This window comes from Rhinolophus ferrumequinum, chromosome 25 (genome assembly GCF_004115265.2).
Source record: "Rhinolophus ferrumequinum isolate MPI-CBG mRhiFer1 chromosome 25, mRhiFer1_v1.p, whole genome shotgun sequence".
NCBI classification, from domain to species: Eukaryota; Metazoa; Chordata; class Mammalia; order Chiroptera; family Rhinolophidae; genus Rhinolophus; species Rhinolophus ferrumequinum.
Genome location: NC_046308.1, coordinates 19699107 through 19715445, shown reverse-complemented (window position 1 = coordinate 19715445; position 16339 = coordinate 19699107). Strand labels below are relative to the sequence as shown.

The window sequence follows — 16339 nt, the reverse complement described above, 5'->3', positions numbered from 1 at the left end:
TGTGAATATTTGTATAAATCTTGTAATTATCCTTTGAGGAACACAATATGAAAATCATGTGTACATATTAAAAGCTCAAACGTGTTAAATGTACATTTAAAATATACTAAGAGTTGTATAACTCCGCTTGGCCTTTCGTCATTTTCCAACCCACCGCTAAGGCTCAGAAAATATATAAGTGGCTTCTCCGGTCTCTAAGCAAAATGTCTGCTTTTGCTTTACTTTATCCCCGGAACAGCGAATAAACCAAAGGAAAAGCCAAGCCGATGGCCCGCAGCGAAGCGAGCCCGCAGCCTCACTTAGCGCCCCTGGCGGCGGGATTTCAGCTCCGAGAGCCAGGTTCCGACACCGCCTAGCAACTGTTACTAGGACAACGAAACTTGCGCCCACGCTCCTCGGAGTAAATGCTCCCCTCTGCATCCCAGAAGACACTGCGTTGCCTTTAAGTTTTCCGCCCTCCTCCATCCCAACATGCAACGGGGCTTAAACGCCATGCGTTCGTCATCGAGATAATTATAGAAAGTGCCTGACTATACTCCTTTGTTTAAACATCAAAACTGTCTGTAGTAATCTCATAGGTAGAAAAGATCTCGAAAGAGCCGTCATAGCGATTTTTTTTGGAGGGTTTAGTTTTAAATCTTGAGGAGGAAAGCCCATCTTTTCCTAGATTCGCTCAGGCACCTTATTGGGCAGCCCTCACAGACCGGCGGCGTGGAGCCTCGGGGTCCTAGGCAAGGCACGCACGGGAGGAAGTGGCGCTATCAGTCCGCGCGTCAGTCGTATTCCCTTCAGCGTGGAGCCATGGGAGGCCTGGAGAAGAAGAAGGTGAGTCGGAGAGATGCCGGGGCGGGGTGGCGAGGTGGGAGGTGGGAGACAGGAACGCGACGCAGCTTGGGGACTGCACCTTTCTTCGGCCTTGGTCCCTCGTGGGCACAGAAACGATTGGGTTCCACGCGACGGGAGACACCCGTGAGAAGGGGCCCGAAGATGGGCGAGGAAGGCAATCCTCGTCCGGTGAAATCCGGGAAAGAACCCTGGAGTAGGGCTGTAAGAGAATTGGGTACCAAGCATAGCTTCACCCCAAAAGCAGGCCTAGCCGAAGGCCAGCTGGTATCTAAAACGTATGTCCTTTTCTCTGGAAGCAGCCCTTGCTCTTGACACTGGGGATGGAAACGTAAACAATCAGTTGTGGTCCTGCTTTGCCCGAGCTCATTTGCTAGTGGGGAAGGTGAACTCTTAGGTATAACCAAATAAAACTATCACAGATTGTTAAGTGTGCTGTGAAGGATGCAGCGCGAGGGATAAGGATGGAGAATGTCAAAGGATACTTATATGTCTTGGAAGATCTCTCAGAGTCATAGCATTTAAGCTGAAATCTGAAAGCTTAGAAGACCTCGGATGGGATCAGGGACACGGGAGTGCTTACTAAACAAGCCTGGCAGGGGAAACTAAGTGCCATGGCCTTCAGGTGGGGAAGGCTTGCTGTGTACAAGGAATTGGAAAGACATCATGATTGCTGGGGAATAACAAACCAAGGGAAGAATGGCAGCAGCCGAGATGGGGGTTGGAGACGGACTGGACCATGCAAGTCCTGTCAGCCACGGTGACAGGAGTTTGCCTTTTAATATAAGCACAGTACGACTCAACTAAAGGGGCAGTAACATCAGTTTTTGAAGGAGTTCTTGTTGCTGTATGGAGAATTACTTTGGTGTTATGAAAAGATTGGGGAAGGAATGAGGGTGAGGAAGATGTCGTTAACTCAAGTGTTTCTTTCAGCTTGAAAGTTTCTTTTGCCAATTTGTGTTTAACCCGACACACTGTTGAGCACCCAATGGGTACAAATGATTGGAACTGCTTACTAAGATGTAAGATGGGAAATCCTGCCTTGCATCACAGATGCAGATATATTAACAAATCACGACAGTTTTTAAAGCTGGGTTTCACAACCACTTTGAGCCAGATAAAGTTTTGTTGTGGTAACGGCGGTCCTGTGCATTGTAGGATGTTTAGCAATCTCTTAACCCACTAGGTGCCAGTAGCACCCAACAGCCCAAAATGCCTAATCCCCCCCCACACACACACACACCCACGGAGTAAAATCCCCCAGCCAAGAACTACTTACCCCTTACTGTTTCAAAGGATAAGCGTGGTGACAGAGGTATGTGTGGTATAAGGCAATGGAAAACACTTTTAATGAAAACTCAACTTTCTGAGACAGTCTGAAACTGTATCCCCAGGATTTGGCTTGGGCGTAATCCCCAGTGGATAATCAATGCCTGAAGGAAAGAATGAATGAAGGGTATGTTTCATGACTGTGGGGTTATTCATAAACACATCCCTCGGGAGGCTGCAGGTGTCTGTCTTGAGAGCTGCACCTGGCCATCGAGGCCCCTGCTTTCTTACCCCAGAGGAAGATCTTGTTTAGAAAGGACGTGCTTGGTTCTCATGGCACGGTGTTTGGTATAGTGCACTGCTACACTCACAGAGATGTGAGGGAGGCAGCAGCTTGGGACCACACACATCCAGGTGGCTGCACAGCATTCTCCTTGGAAGCAGATGGAGAGACCAGGGCTTTTGTCTTGATTGCCCTTACAACGTCTAGCTTAATGCTCGGAACGTTGTAGAGATCCTGTTATTGTCTGTTGAATGAGTGAATCAATGAATCAATGAATGGGGAAGGAGAGAGGCTTTCTGGCTTAGAGAATGCGTTCTCAGCCAGATGATATCACCCCCAAGGGGTCAACAATTGGTGTGGGGTGGTCGTGGTCCTCTAAAGGACCACATTACATAAACTGATCTGCAGTACATCGGTGGATTATAACTTTCCTGGCGCTGTGAGAGGGCGTGATTAAGGGGAGGAAAGGTCTAAAAAGGCTTCTGCTGGTGGTGGGGTGATAATGATTTTAAAAAAAAATTGAAAATATTGGCTTAGTGAATTAGGCATTCAGGCTCTGGACGCAGAACCTAGGTTTGAATCCCAGCCCCAGCCTTTAAAAAGCTATGTGACCTGGGCAAGGTATTTCACTGAGATGTCTCCTCCCACGTGCAATAGTAGGAGTTTTAATGGCACCCACCTCACAGTGTTGTGGGGATTAAATGAAATAACGTGTGGAAATTACTACCCGTCATGGCCAGTTCTTAGAGCTACTGGTAAGTGCCTGGCACAGCACCTGATCATACCAACCTCATGGTCCGTGGCACCATGAAGATGTAGTGTCCTTTATACTGGCCACTGCAGGGACAGTGCAGAATTCCTTCAGGCAGGTGGGCTCCCTCCCTGTGGTGTTTTCTATCCCAGAAGCCTCTCGGCTACTTATCCAGAGTGATAGTTGCCTCTGGCACGAAGCGTGCCCTCAGACTGATGTCAGTCACTGCAGTCATTGCTTTTTTTTCTCCCCAAGTATGAACGAGGCTCTGCTACCAACTACATCACCCGAAACAAAGCCCGGAAGAAGCTGCAGCTGAGCCTGCCCGACTTCAGGTGTGTTAGGGGGCCCTCTGGGGTACTTGGGGACTGAATCCTTGTCTTCCCTGCGCTGCCACAAACTCCATCTAGAATTCTGATACCCACCCTCTTTCTCACCTGGCCTTGCCTTAGGGAGCTGTGCTTTGCCAGGTGTGGTCTGTGGGGAAGCTGTAGGAGACCTGGGTCACTCTGCCTTCGGTCATCAGAATGGGCCCATCCATACAACACACTGCTGCTCTCTGTCTGGGTTTTTGTCGCTCCTCCCGTCTCTTCTAGCAGAAGAGACCCCGGACCCTATACCTCGGAGTTCTCAACTCCCTGTAGAGTCAAACCCAGACTCCTGCATGGCCTGTGGGCACTGCCACCTATCTTACTATAGTCCTTCAGGTGTGCCCAGCACTTTTCACCTTCACAGCCCTTGTCCTTTTCAGAATGCTCTTCCCTCCACCTTTTATATGGCTGAAATGTCGGGTTCTCAGCAAGGCCTTTCCTGACTCCTCTTGCTAAAAGGGGTACTTGCCATCTGGCCCCATCAACATCCTGATTGTTTTCTCTCTGGTGCTTGTGACAGTCTGCATTATGTGATTTTGGGGGAACTGGTAATTGTCTGGCACCTGCACTAGAATGTGACTTCTCCAGAGGCAGGCCCCCATGTTCCCTGTTTACTGCTGTTTCCCAGGCTTGGCATGTTTATTGACAGAAGGAATGGCCTTTGTCTTGCAGGCGGCTGTGTATCCTGAAGGGCATTTATCCCCATGAACCCAAACACAAGAAGAAGGTTAACAAGGGCTCCACGGCAGCCCGGACTTTTTACCTCATCAAAGACATCAGGTTCCTCCTCCATGAACCCATTGTCAACAAGTTCCGGGAATACAAGGTGAGGCCTGGGCTCTAGGGTGTGTCTGGATGGGCCCGTCATAGCTCTGTGACCCCACTCACCAACTGTGACCTTGGGCACATTGTTTAGTCTCTCTGAGCAAGCAATTCTACCTCAAAGGAGTGTCTCAAGGATTGACTGAGCTCACCTGTGGAAAACGTTTGCACGGAATCTGGCAAATGATTAATACTTTATCTATTGTACTTTTTCCCTGGTTCTTCTGAAAAAGCATAAATTTATTGCTTCTGAGACAAAGATGGTACTATTTCAGAGGCCCTGAGGTGTGTTCTCTGCCAAAGAAACCGCTCCTATTCAGATTCTTTCTAGAATTGGTCCCAGGAGACCAAGCTTTTCATTCCACAAATAGAAACCATTAAATACTTAAATACCATGGGGAAAGTAGAAATCTGTTTATACCAAATGCAGATAATTGAAAATAGACAGTTTGAGGCTGCTGGATGGCTCAGTTGGTTAGAGGGCAAGCTCTGAACAACAGGGTTGATGGTTCTGTTCACACGTGGGCCAGTGAGGTGTGCCCTCCACAACCAGATTGAAGACAACAAGCTGCCTCTGAGCTTCCGGAGGGGTGGCCAGATGGCTCAGTTGGTTAGAGTATGAGCTCTCAACAACGAGGTTGCGGGTTCAATTCCTCTCGCATGGGATCGTGGGCTGTGCCCCTGCAACTAAAGATTGAAAACAGCAACTGGACTTGGAGCTGAGCTGCGCCCTCCACCACGAGATTGAAGGACAATGACTTGGAGCTGATGGGCCCTGCAGAAACATACTGTTCCCCAATATTCCCCAGTAAAAAGAAAAAATGAAAGAAAGAAAAATAGACGGTTGGTGAAGCAGGGCCAGGCTAAGGCCCTTGATGGGAGGGTGGGGCGCCACCTGGTGGCCACGGGGGACTGGCCGGCAACTGCTGCTGGCCCCCTGGCCCAAGTCCACTGAGGTGGATGGCTGGCCCTATTTTGCTGCTGCAGTCCTACACCGCTTAACAATGGGGAGACGTCCTGAGAATTGCCTCGTTAGGTGAGTTCCTCGTGCGAACATCGCAGAGCGTGCTTACACAAACCTAGATGGTCTAGCCTGCTACACACCTGTGCGGTATGGGATAGCCTGTAACTCCGAGGCTACAAATCTGTACAGCATGTTACTGTACAAAACAACAGGAGATTAAATCAAGCACAAGACAAAATGGGGCGCTGAAGAGATGTCTGAGGCTGCTGTGGTGTAACGTGGCACACTGCTTTACAGCAAACTTTTTTTTAGTAAGTAGAGAGAGTACACTCTAAAATAACAATAAAAAGTATAGTATAGTAACTACATAAACCGGTAACACAGTTGTTTATTATCATTGTCAACTATGACGTGCTATACACAAGATGCTACCCGGTTGTACGACTGGCAGTGCGGTAGGTGTGTTTACACCAGCGTCACCACAGACATTGCACTACGACGTGACGAGGGCTGGGACATCACTAGGTGAGAGGAGTTTTCCAGCTCCGTTATAATCTCATGGGACCACTGCCATATGCAGTTCTGTTGACTGAAATGTCATTATGTGGGCTCTGCTCATCACAGGGGGCCGTTTTGATGTTCCTTAGAGTTGGCTGTTCTGCAGGTCCTGGCTGAGGGCGCAGGTGACATGGTCGGGCAGGCTCAGGAGTCCTCCTGCCCCACGTGTCCCTCCTGCATGGAAGAGGGATCTCCAGGAGCCCTTGGCCCCAGCGTCCATGGTGTCCTCTCTTCCAGGTGTTCGTCCGGAAGCTGCGAAAGGCCTATGGGAAGAGTGAGTGGAACACTGTGGAGCGTCTGAAGGACAACAAGCCCAACTACAAGCTTGACCACATCGTCAAGGAGCGGTACGTGGGGGGCTCAGTCTGAGCACGGGGGGACTATGGGGAACAAGCCCGAGACCCTGCTCAAGCCGCAGGCATCCTTTTGGAGGAAGCAGACCAAAAACCAAACTGCCAAACTGCTCGCAAGTCACACAGAGTGCCATGATGTATGTATGCTAAGTGCGTGCAGGGAGCTGGGGGACATGTTAGTTACAGGCTTGTCCAGAGGACGTCTCTGAGGGGAGACATCTGAGCCAGCTAGGGGAAGCACCATCCAAGCACGGTAACAGCAAGTGCAAAGGTCCTGGGGTAAGAGCCACAGATCTGGGGCGTGCACACCAGGTGCATGGTCAGACCTGGAGGACGTGGCTGGATACCTGATCTTAGCTGTCCCTTGCCCCGCCTTCTCAGTCCTGCTCATTCATTGTCTGAGTCAGGGTTTCTTAACCAGGCGTGTTGGCTCTTAACCAGGGGATATTTGGCAAAGTCTGGAGACACTTCTGGTTCTCATGACTTGAATGGGGGTGGGGGTCTATTGGTTTTTAGTGGGTAAAGACCAGGGCTGCTGCTAACCACCCTACAGTGCATAGGACAGTCCCCACAACACATAACAACCTGGCCCAGAACGTTAATATGGTAAGGTTCAGAAACCCAGGGCTGAGTGAATGTCCGTCCTCTCGGGCTGATGACCTGGGAACACTTAGCTTCAGGCTGGATGGACTTGGCTTCATTGAGTCAGGCCAGCCATGTGCTCGTGCAGTAAGAGCCCTGGCCTAGGAGCTTGACAGCTGGGATTCTCCCCCCAGCCCTGTAGCCCACAAGCTGGACTCCCCGAGAACAGTTCTGCCCCTAGCGGGCCCTTCTCTCTAACAGAGAGATGACGGTAGGTCCTGTCCTGCCTGTAACACACAGCTATGATGTGGAACATGGAAAAAAAGCAAGTGTCTGGATTCTTGCACACGGGGCAGTATGATTGGGGGGTCCCATTCCGTGTTACCCTCCCCTGCCCCAACTTCTTAGCCATTGGTTAAGAAAGAAAAGCAGGTGGCTCGGAAATGGTTAGTGCTGTTTCTACAAAAGGCCTGGGTTGGTGGGTTTGTCTGGGAGGTGGGGAGTGAGGAAACTCGGAGGCACCAGGAAACAGGATGCCTCTTCTCCTGTTTGTTGTCTTTTGTGAGGTGCCTGCAGCCTTTCTTCCATCTTGGTCGGGGTTTGAACACCTGGCAGGCCCCTCCTGACTTGTTTTCAGTGAGTAATGCCATTGAGGGCTAGAAAGACCTTGGCCGTCTCTGGTCCCATGGCTTTCAGAATCCCCTTTTGAAGCAGCAGAAGCCTTTCTGCAAAAGGAAGCTTTCTGGAAGGCGTTTTGGATGCCAGAGGCTCTGACAAGCTGCTTTGGCCGAGGAGGGAGACTTGAAGCCCTGTGTATCCATTTGTCCCCCAGGTGCTTCCAGGGAGCTGCAAGAGCCCAGTTTTAAACAACAGTCTGGTCCAATGGTGTCATTTTCCACATGAGACCACTGGGGTTGGGCAAGAAAAAGTGAACCACCCAGGGTCATAGCCGGGACTGGAATTTAGGTGTCAGTACTCATACTCCAGTGTCCTCTCCGTGACCCATGCCTCTGTCCCTCAGTGGGGCAGCCACGCAGTAGTGGACCGTGCCAGGGAAGGCTCATGCTCATCGGCTTCCTGATTTACAACAGGATTCCTGGGAGCACTTTCTTGTTCTGGCTCTTCCTGGCCCAGGACCCAGTTCCAGCATTATTACTGTCTGGCTCTAATTGGTTCTGTAAACGAGACAGAGGTCTGGGTGATGAGAGACAGGACAGCCCACTCTGGTGACCTGTGACCATGTCAGGACATAGGTGCTGCTGAGGGCAGGCGTGCCCCCAGCCTCTGCCCTGGTCCCCTAGGGCAGTGTCACATTTTTCTGCTTTCTGTCTTGAAAGATAGATTTCCTTTGAAAGAAGGTTCCACCTTGAGAAAGAGAGCCACGGACTTGGTCTGCAATCTTTGACCACAACGTGTGGAAGTGGGTCGAGGCCGAGTCCTTGGTTTGCAGTGGGTATCTTGGGGATCCCCGTCAGGATTTCTCTGACCTCAGAGCTAAGTGGGCATGTTCAGGTTCTGTGGTTCCTCGCAGGGCTGTGGGGAAGCTGGTATTACCAGGCCCCTGGGCACTGGCCAACTCTGGTCAGGCTTGGGGATTGGGGCCTCCAGGGGTGGCCCTGACTGAGCCTGGAAGGAGTGCTCCCCTTCTGGCCATGCAGGTACCCCACGTTCATAGACGCTCTGCGGGACCTGGACGACGCCCTGTCCATGTGCTTCCTCTTCTCCACCTTTCCCCGCACCGGCAAGTGCCATGTGCAGACCATTCAGCTGTGCCGCCGGCTCACTGTGGAGTTCCTGCACTATGTCATCGCTGCCCGCGCCCTGCGCAAGGTGAGCCCAGGGCCACAGGCGGGGCCCCGCCTGCTCCCGCCCCCGCTGTCCCCTTGGTTTTCACCAGGCTGTCCTCTGCCTCCCCCCAGGTCTTCCTGTCCATCAAAGGCGTTTACTACCAGGCTGAGGTGCTGGGGCAGCCCATTGTGTGGATCACTCCCTATGCCTTCTCCCACGACGTGAGTGTGCCCACGGCAAGGGCTTGTGCTGGGCTGCTGTCCCTCCGGCTCCTAGACAGAGATAAGGGCGTGAGCAAAGCGGAACGGGCCGTCTGCTCTCCTGCCGAGTCCAGCGTGTGTTGGGTTCCTAAGTGTTGGTGGGTTGTGAGGTCGGGTGGGAAACAGCGTGGTAATAAGGGCTCGAGCCAGCCTGGCTCCAGCACCCCCAGCTGGGTGACCTTGAGCATGTTCCTTCACCTCTGTGTACTTCATGTATGATGTGCTTCCCCTTTCTACGCATTGTTGTGAGAATTTATGAACAAAATTGTTCAAAGCGCCTGGTGCTTGGCCTTTGGGGGTTGCTGAATGAACAGTGAGCAGCTGGGGGGTCTGGACAGAGACCAAGCCCAGCCCTGCCCTCGGCCCCACTGGGGTCCTCATCCTGCTGTGTCGCTGGCAGCTGCCACACCGTGGCCAAGCTGCTTGCTTAACTCCTCAGCTTCTCCCACTCCTATCACCCCCGTAGGGCTGGGGGGTTGCGGGGAGATCGGGGAGGGTGAACGCAAGGGAAGCATTTAGTGCGTGGCACTAATTTGTTCTTTTTAGACTGGGAATTTGGGGCAGGGATCCGTGGAGAGAGATCCTGCTTTTGCCTCCTTATGGGGCATCGTTGGCCTCTAGTCCCCGCAGGGTGTCAGCTAGGCTCGCCACCTTCTTATTCTGTGGGCCTGCGTGTGCACAGCTGCCTGCTTCTGCATTGAGTGGGAACTGGTGCCTTTAGTGGAGAGCACACGGGCCAGCCTGGCTGGACAGTGGGTTTGCTGACCAGGTTATCAGGTGTGCGGCAGTGAGCCGGGGGTCTGGGCTCCTCTCCTTTAGCCTGGGCTGGAGGGGGTTTGAAGGCCAGAACCCCTGACTACGGAGCAGTGGTGACGTTTGGTGGCAGGCTGTAGTCTGTTCCCACTCCCTGGGACAGGCATATGTGCCAGAGCCCGTGGCTTTTCCTCTTCCCCATTCTGTTTCCTCCTTTCCTCCTCCTTCCTGCCTTCCTTCCTTCCTCTCTAGCCCTCCGCTCCTTCCTTTTCTCTGATGTCCCACCCCCATGCTGCTCAGACTGGTCTTTGTGTGTCCTCCCGGGTCATGAATAGGGCCCTTTGGAGGCCAGCCTCCACACAGCTGGCCTGGGGGAAGGGAATGGCCACCCGTTCTTCCTTTCTCCCTGGCCAGCCCGCTACCTCTGCTTCCTCTCAGCAGATGGGGGACTGGTCCTGAGGCCCTGATGTGCCCCATCCCCGAGCAGCCAGTGCTGGGCTCCCCAAAGTAGGACCCAGGCAGGTGGGGGCCTCTCAGCGCTGTGCTATGGGAAATGGAGTTGGCGCTCAGGTGCTCTCCAGGCCCGTTGAGGGCCCTGGCACATGCTCTCGGGAGGACAGCGGTGTGTGAGTGGGGGGACAGGTGGGGTACCTCTTGGCCCTGTGCCCCTACAGCCCAGGTAACTGCCTGATGACAGGACGGAGAAACAGCTCAGAGTCACAGGCATGCCCAGTACTAACAGGACATTGTGATCACTGCCGATTTAGACGTTGCTCGGCATTGTGGCCTTCTGTCCAGGTCCAGGGGTCAGCAGGACTGGGCTAGCCCCTAGCCTCCCTGGTTGACGGGGGAACAGTGCTTCTCAAGAGTTGAGGTGCTTTGGTCTAGGTCTCTGATCGTTGCCATGTTTTGCTGTATCGATTCCTCAATCTCAAAGATGAGCGCTTCCATGTCCCCTGCTTGCTGGGTTGACAGCTTGAGGGCGTGGCTCTGCCTTTGCCCCAAGCAGGCAGCCTTTCTGCCCACCATTTCTCCAGAGCTCTCTGGGGCTGAGTCAGGCAGCTATCCCAGCCCTCTCTGGCTTGGGCCCTCAGCCTAGGCACTGAATCCTGAGTGTCCATCCCAAGTCTCCTGCCAGGGCTTGGGGGCACTGAGTGCCATCCACCCCTACCCCCACTGGGTAGACGGACTGCTCCAGGGCCACCTCTCCCAGCTGGGCCAGTGATGGTTCTGGCTCGGGGCATACTGCTCCCCCAGTCAGGCGCTCACGGGCTAGCCCTGGAGAAGACATTAAATGAAGAGTTTGGGATGGGCAATGGAGAAGGCGTGAGCTCTGACCAGACTGGGCAGAGACAGTGGCCTGTGCAGGGGCAGAAGTCTGAGCTGGGGCAGGAAAAGGAGGGTGCCTGCCATTCCTGGGCACAGCATGACAACGGCATCCCTTTGCTCACTCCTGGCTTCCCCTTTATGGCGTGGGGATCTGGCTCTGGCTTCCAGGACACCCTTAACTCCTAGGACCCCTGTCCAGAGCCTCACTGGTGCCCAGAATGCTCCTGGATGGGGACACGCTACACAGTCCCTTCCCGTAGGGCAGAGCTCCAAAGGATGGGCCACCTTGGAAGAGCTCCTGGTCCTTGGGCAGGCAGCCCCTCACCCTGTGTACGTTGTCAGTGTTGTCTTTGCGCCTACCATGTTAAAGCACCTCTTGTGCCCCCCAGCACCCGACAGATGTGGACTATAGGGTCATGGCCACCTTCACTGAGTTCTATACCACCCTGCTGGGCTTCGTCAACTTCCGTCTCTACCAGTCACTCAACCTGCACTACCCACCCAAGGTAGGGCCTCAGCCCAGCCCAGCCCCACCTCCTCACTGTGCGGGGGGCACAGCCCTTCTATCCCCACACGAGGTTGGGGGCTGTGGGCATCCTCTTCCTCTGACCTTCCCCTGCCTCCCAGCTCGAGAATCAGGCCCACACAGAGGCAAAGGCCCGTGAGGACAGCTACGCGTTGGACTCTGAGAGCTCTATGGAGGTGAGAGGGGCTTCTAGAACATCGGCCCTTCATCCCCCAGAAGGGTGGTCCCTGGTCCAGGGGTGGCGAGGGTCGTGGCTACATATGTGGTCTCAGGGCTTCCCTCAGAATCCAAACCACTGATGTTCCAGAACTGTCACTACCCCTCCCCAACCCTGGCCGCACTCCCAAGTAAGGCCCCCACCTGCAAGCAGCAGCCCCGCAGCCCTGTTTCTTTTCTGTAGAAACTGGCAGCCCTGAGCGCCAGCCTGGCCCGCGCGGTGTTGCCTGCAGAGGAGGAGGCCGAGGTGGACGAGTTCCCTGCTGATGGGGTGAGGACCGGCTGCCTCCCAGGAGTGCGCAGGGCAGGGGGCACTGGGGCTGAGGGATCTAGAAGGAAGTGGGGCGGGGCGGTCATCTCCAACCCTTGCCCTCCAGTGGGAGTGCAGGCGGGCTCAATGGTGCGAGACCGGTCCCTTTCTCGGCAGGAGATGACGGGACAGGAGGAGGACCGCAGGAAGGAGCTGGAGGCACAGGAGAAGCATAAGAAGCTCTTTGAGGGCCTGAAGTTCTTCCTGAACCGTGAGGTGCCCCGTGAGGCCCTTGCTTTTATTATTAGGTAGGGGGCCCAACAGCACTGGCTCTGCCACACTCTGGGCTGGGTCTTACCCTGCACAGGGCGGTCCTGGACACCGCCCAGTATCCCCTTTTAGGGCTGTTGTGAGGATTCAACAAAAGGATGCGTGGAAAGTGCTCAGCACGCCCCGAGCACGCAGGAAGTACTCGTCAGAGGGCAGCTGGTGTCACTTTCTCACCAGCTTAGGGCAGAAGGTCTCCACTGGGCCAGCACTGAAGGTGTAGGCCAGCTGGGGGATCCTGGGGTGGGGAGGGGACAGGCGTGTCCTAGAAGGGTGAGCTTGTGGGCCAGTAGGTCCCAAGGCAGGTACCTCATACCTGAGTGCTCTTGTGGGCTCCCCCTGTGCCTATAGGAGTTTTGGAGGGGATGTGTCCTGGGACAAGTCTCTGTGCATCGGGGCCACCTACGACGTCACAGACTCCTGCATCACCCACCAGATTGTTGACCGGCCCGGGCAGCAGACCCCTGTCATCGGCAGGTAGGCCCCCATGGCCTTTGTCTCCCTCTGCCTATTCGGGGAGCTAGGTTCAGGGATCTGTTTCAAGGCCCCTGCAGATGCAGTGGGACCTCGGGTGGCTCCCATGACCTCTCTCTGCCTCCATTTTGCGCCAGGTACTATGTGCAGCCCCAGTGGGTGTTTGACTCTGTAAATGCCCGGCTGCTCCTCCCCGTGGCAGACTACTTCCCTGGGGTGCAGCTGCCCCCACACCTTTCACCCTTCGTGTCAGAGAAGGAAGGAGATTACGTGCCACCTGAGAAGCTGAAGTTGCTGGCCCTGCAGCGAGGAGAGCACCCAGGTGAGTGGGAGAAGCTGGGGTGGGCGGGTTCCTTCGGGCTGGCGTTGGCTCCCTGGGCTTCAGCTGCCTGGTTCCCTTCTTGGCTTCAAAGGTGGCAAGCTCCGGAGGAAAGGGTAGCAGAGGCACAAAGCACTTTTAAACCCACCTTTGGAGTAAGTCTTAGAGGAAGGGAACGTCTTTGTCTTAATAATCAGGTGTTCCTGGATGTTCAGAGTAACGGAGCAGAAGAATGGTCTTAGACATTGTCATTGACGTTTACGTAGGTGTGGAGCTCAGGAGTGGGGGGCCTGGAGTTTCCTCTGAAGACAGCTGGGACTGTGGTCGGAGAGGGGCATGGTTGGGACAGCCCAGCACTGCCTGTGGGAGGCGCCCAGGGCCGAAGAGGTGCTAGTTCTCGCCCCACCAGGGGCAGAGTAGGCTCCCAGCGCCTTCAGAAGCCATCGGCTATTTATAGGAAATTTGAATGAATCTGAAGAGGAAGATGAGGAAGACAATGGTGGTGATAGTGATGAAGAGGGAGAAAACGAAGAGGAGGAGGAGGAAGATGTGGAGGCTGGTTCAGAAAAGGAGGAAGAAGCCCGACTAACGGCCCTGGAGGAGCAGAGGATGGAGGGGAAGGTAATGGAGCGCAGCCTGGGAAGCCCTGGCCCCCCCGGGAGGGGTGAGTGTGGGGACTTGCATCCACGAGGGTCCCCCCGTGTCCCCAGAAGCCCAGGGTGATGGCAGGCACCGTGAAGCTGGAGGACAAGCAGCGGCTCGCCCAGGAGGAGGAGAGTGAGGCTAAGCGCCTGGCCATCATGATGATGAAGAAGCGGGAGAAGTACCTCTACAACAAGATCATGTTTGGCAAGCGGCGCAAAATCCGCGAGGTCAGTCCCTGCCACCTGCCTGAGCCCCCAGGTGTGGCCACCTGGTGTGGCTGCACAGGTGGACCTTGGGCCAGCCGGCTCTCTGGGCAGGTCCGGGCCCTCTCCTAGCCTTGTTCTGAGGTTGCCTGCCGAGCCTGGCCGCATCGTTTTCTTCAGGCTTCCGTCTCCTTCCCACACCTGGCTGTTTCTGAGTCGGCTGGGGCCCGGGGACAGGGCTGTACCAGCAGCGTCAGGGCCTGCTTGTATGAATAGAGGTGGACTGGGCACAGAGGCCTCTTCTTAAGAGAAGCCTGCTTTAAGTGCCAAGAACAGGAGGACCTGCGGGAGGTTTTGGTTAAGCTTCTGTTTTCTTTCCTCTTTTCCTCTTGTTCACAAAGCCACATATGTGAGGTTGGTGTGAAAGTCATTGCGGTTTTTGCAATTATTTTTAACCTTTTAAACCGCAATTTGCACCAACCTAATACTGTAAAAAAAGTGCAAAAATATAAGTTCTCTGCACATCAGGACTTTTGAATGGCGTGGAAGTGGCTCACAGCCCTGCCCTTGGGGTGGCCTGTAGTAACAGCCCCCCAGGTTTCTTGTGTGCGTGTAATAATAGACCTTATTTTGGGGGGGTCACACTACATATGCATTGTTTTGCAGCATGTTTTTTATTTAACCATAGCGTGAATGTCATACCATACCTGACCTGTTCCTGCTGCTAGGATTAGATTGTTTTCCACTTTGACTCATTCTTAGAAAATATCCTTGGGCTGTCCCTGCCTACCTTCCCATGTCTCTGCAGGGTTAATTCTTAGGAGTATAATTTCCAGGTTGAAAGGCTTACCTGTTTTATAATAGGTGTTGCCAGATAGATGGCCCTGGGGGAAAGACTGTTCCAATTTGACCCTTCCCCAGCAGCTCCTGGTAAAGATTTGAGTGGCACTCAGCTTTCCCACAGAGCAATTGCCTCCAGCTCTGGGAGCCAGGGGTCCTCCTAATTTGCTGTGGGCCCATAAAATAATAGTTTTAAAAGCAGACGTGAAGGCTTGTTTCCCTATCTGAAGTTGTTCTGATAGATTGTTTTTCCCTGTGGTAATTGCCTTGTTAACTTCTCTGGAAGCTCTGCTTTTAAGGGATGGCCTCAAGTAGGAAAAGGGGGAACCCCCTTCCCTGCTCACTTGCCCCCATCACAGCTTGATCCTTCCCTTCCTCTTCATAGGCCAACAAACTAGCGGAGAAGCGGAAAGCCCACGATGAGTCCGTGAGGTCTGAGAAGAAAGCAAAGAAGGCAAGGCCAGTGTGAGTGTGGCAGCCTCTTGATAGAAAGGCCAGCTCCTGGCCGCTAGACTTGGCACAGGCAGGCCAGAGGACCCAGGCCGGGTGGCCGACCCAGAGTCTCTTCTGTTTTCCTCCCCCTCCGACTCCCGCCAGCCCCAGCTTCCTTTCATTCTCTCTGGCTGGGCCCGTGGGCAGGCCTGGCCTCCCTTGGATGGAGCTCTGCTTGTGGCTGGGCCGAGAATAGGCCTCTGCCCAAACCGGCTATCTCCTCCCAGGAGTCAGCGACATCGAGAGGAGGGTCCCAGCCAGCGCTTCCCCAGCTGCTCCCATTCATCCTGGCTTTCTGTGGTCCCCCTCCCCGCCACACACACATAGTTACACCCACGTTTCTCCTGGTGCTGTGAGGACGGGCTGGGGGAGGGTAGGAAAGCATTTGTTAATAAACGGCTGAAGTTTTGCAGCTAATTGAATTCTGTGTTCATGAGCCTTCGTGGGGTTGGAGAAGGGCCACCTCGTGCCCTGACTCCAGGCCGAATCAGCCTGGGTATTTACTGAGAAGGGGCTGGTCATTGCTCAGAGCTCTCTGGATGTCCAAGGACCCCTTTGGGGCCAAGGATGCCAGAAGGTAGGTGCAGAGGTTCTGGGCTTGGGCTCTGAGGTCAGTCTGCCGTTGGTTCACAGTCCAGCCCAAGTGCTTTTTCTCTGTGGACCTGCTTCCTCGTGTAAATTAGGGGTAGAAATTCTGAAGCCTGCTTCGCAGGGATGTATGGAGGTGTCACGCAGACTCAGTAGTGTGAGGTGTGGAATAAAGTGCTTGGTAAACACCAACTGATTGTCATCACTTCCTGCTTGAGTCAGCCCAGAAGATAAGAGCAGGTGCCGGAAAAATCTGGGGGGCCTGAGTTGAGGGGACTGAGCTTTACCCTGTGGGCTCCTGGGCATAATGTCCCAGGAACCCCCAGTGTGGATGTTGCCACAGCCTGACTTGTTACCCTTGCTGGGTGGTCCATCCAGTGTCCCACCTGACCCTGGCAGTGCCCTTGCTGAGGCCCAGGGGGAACAAGCCCTTGCCTGGGACTGCCAGGGCCTCATGGCAGAGCCAGGGCCAGAATCCGTGGCTCACAATGGTCACAACCCCTCCCAGGGCAGGCAGGGAGTTTCTGAATCCC

General features: G+C 54.2%; 1 protein-coding gene across 1 annotated transcript; it reads left to right on the top strand.

The window, feature by feature from the left end:
• Positions 1–678: 678 nt before the first annotated feature.
• Positions 679–15635, top strand: PES1 (pescadillo ribosomal biogenesis factor 1). Its single transcript, XM_033098267.1, has 15 exons — positions 679–825; positions 3402–3481; positions 4190–4343; positions 6099–6208; positions 8455–8626; positions 8716–8805; positions 11316–11432; positions 11554–11628; positions 11853–11939; positions 12096–12226; positions 12597–12722; positions 12857–13041; positions 13496–13659; positions 13749–13910; positions 15112–15635. Exons 1-15 carry the CDS (start codon positions 802–804, stop codon positions 15193–15195), a joined length of 1761 nt encoding a protein of 586 aa, XP_032954158.1. The 5' UTR covers positions 679–801; the 3' UTR covers positions 15196–15635.
• The last annotated feature ends 704 nt before the right edge of the window (positions 15636–16339 follow it).

Coding starts and splice junctions, on each gene's coding strand:
- PES1 (XM_033098267.1), top strand. CDS start 802: ATGGGAGGCCTGGAGAAGAAGAAG. Junction 8,627..8,715: donor CTGCCCGCGCCCTGCGCAAG/GTGAGCCCAGGG, acceptor GCCTCCCCCCAG/GTCTTCCTGTCCATCAAAGG. Junction 13,911..15,111: donor AGCGGCGCAAAATCCGCGAG/GTCAGTCCCTGC, acceptor TCCTCTTCATAG/GCCAACAAACTAGCGGAGAA.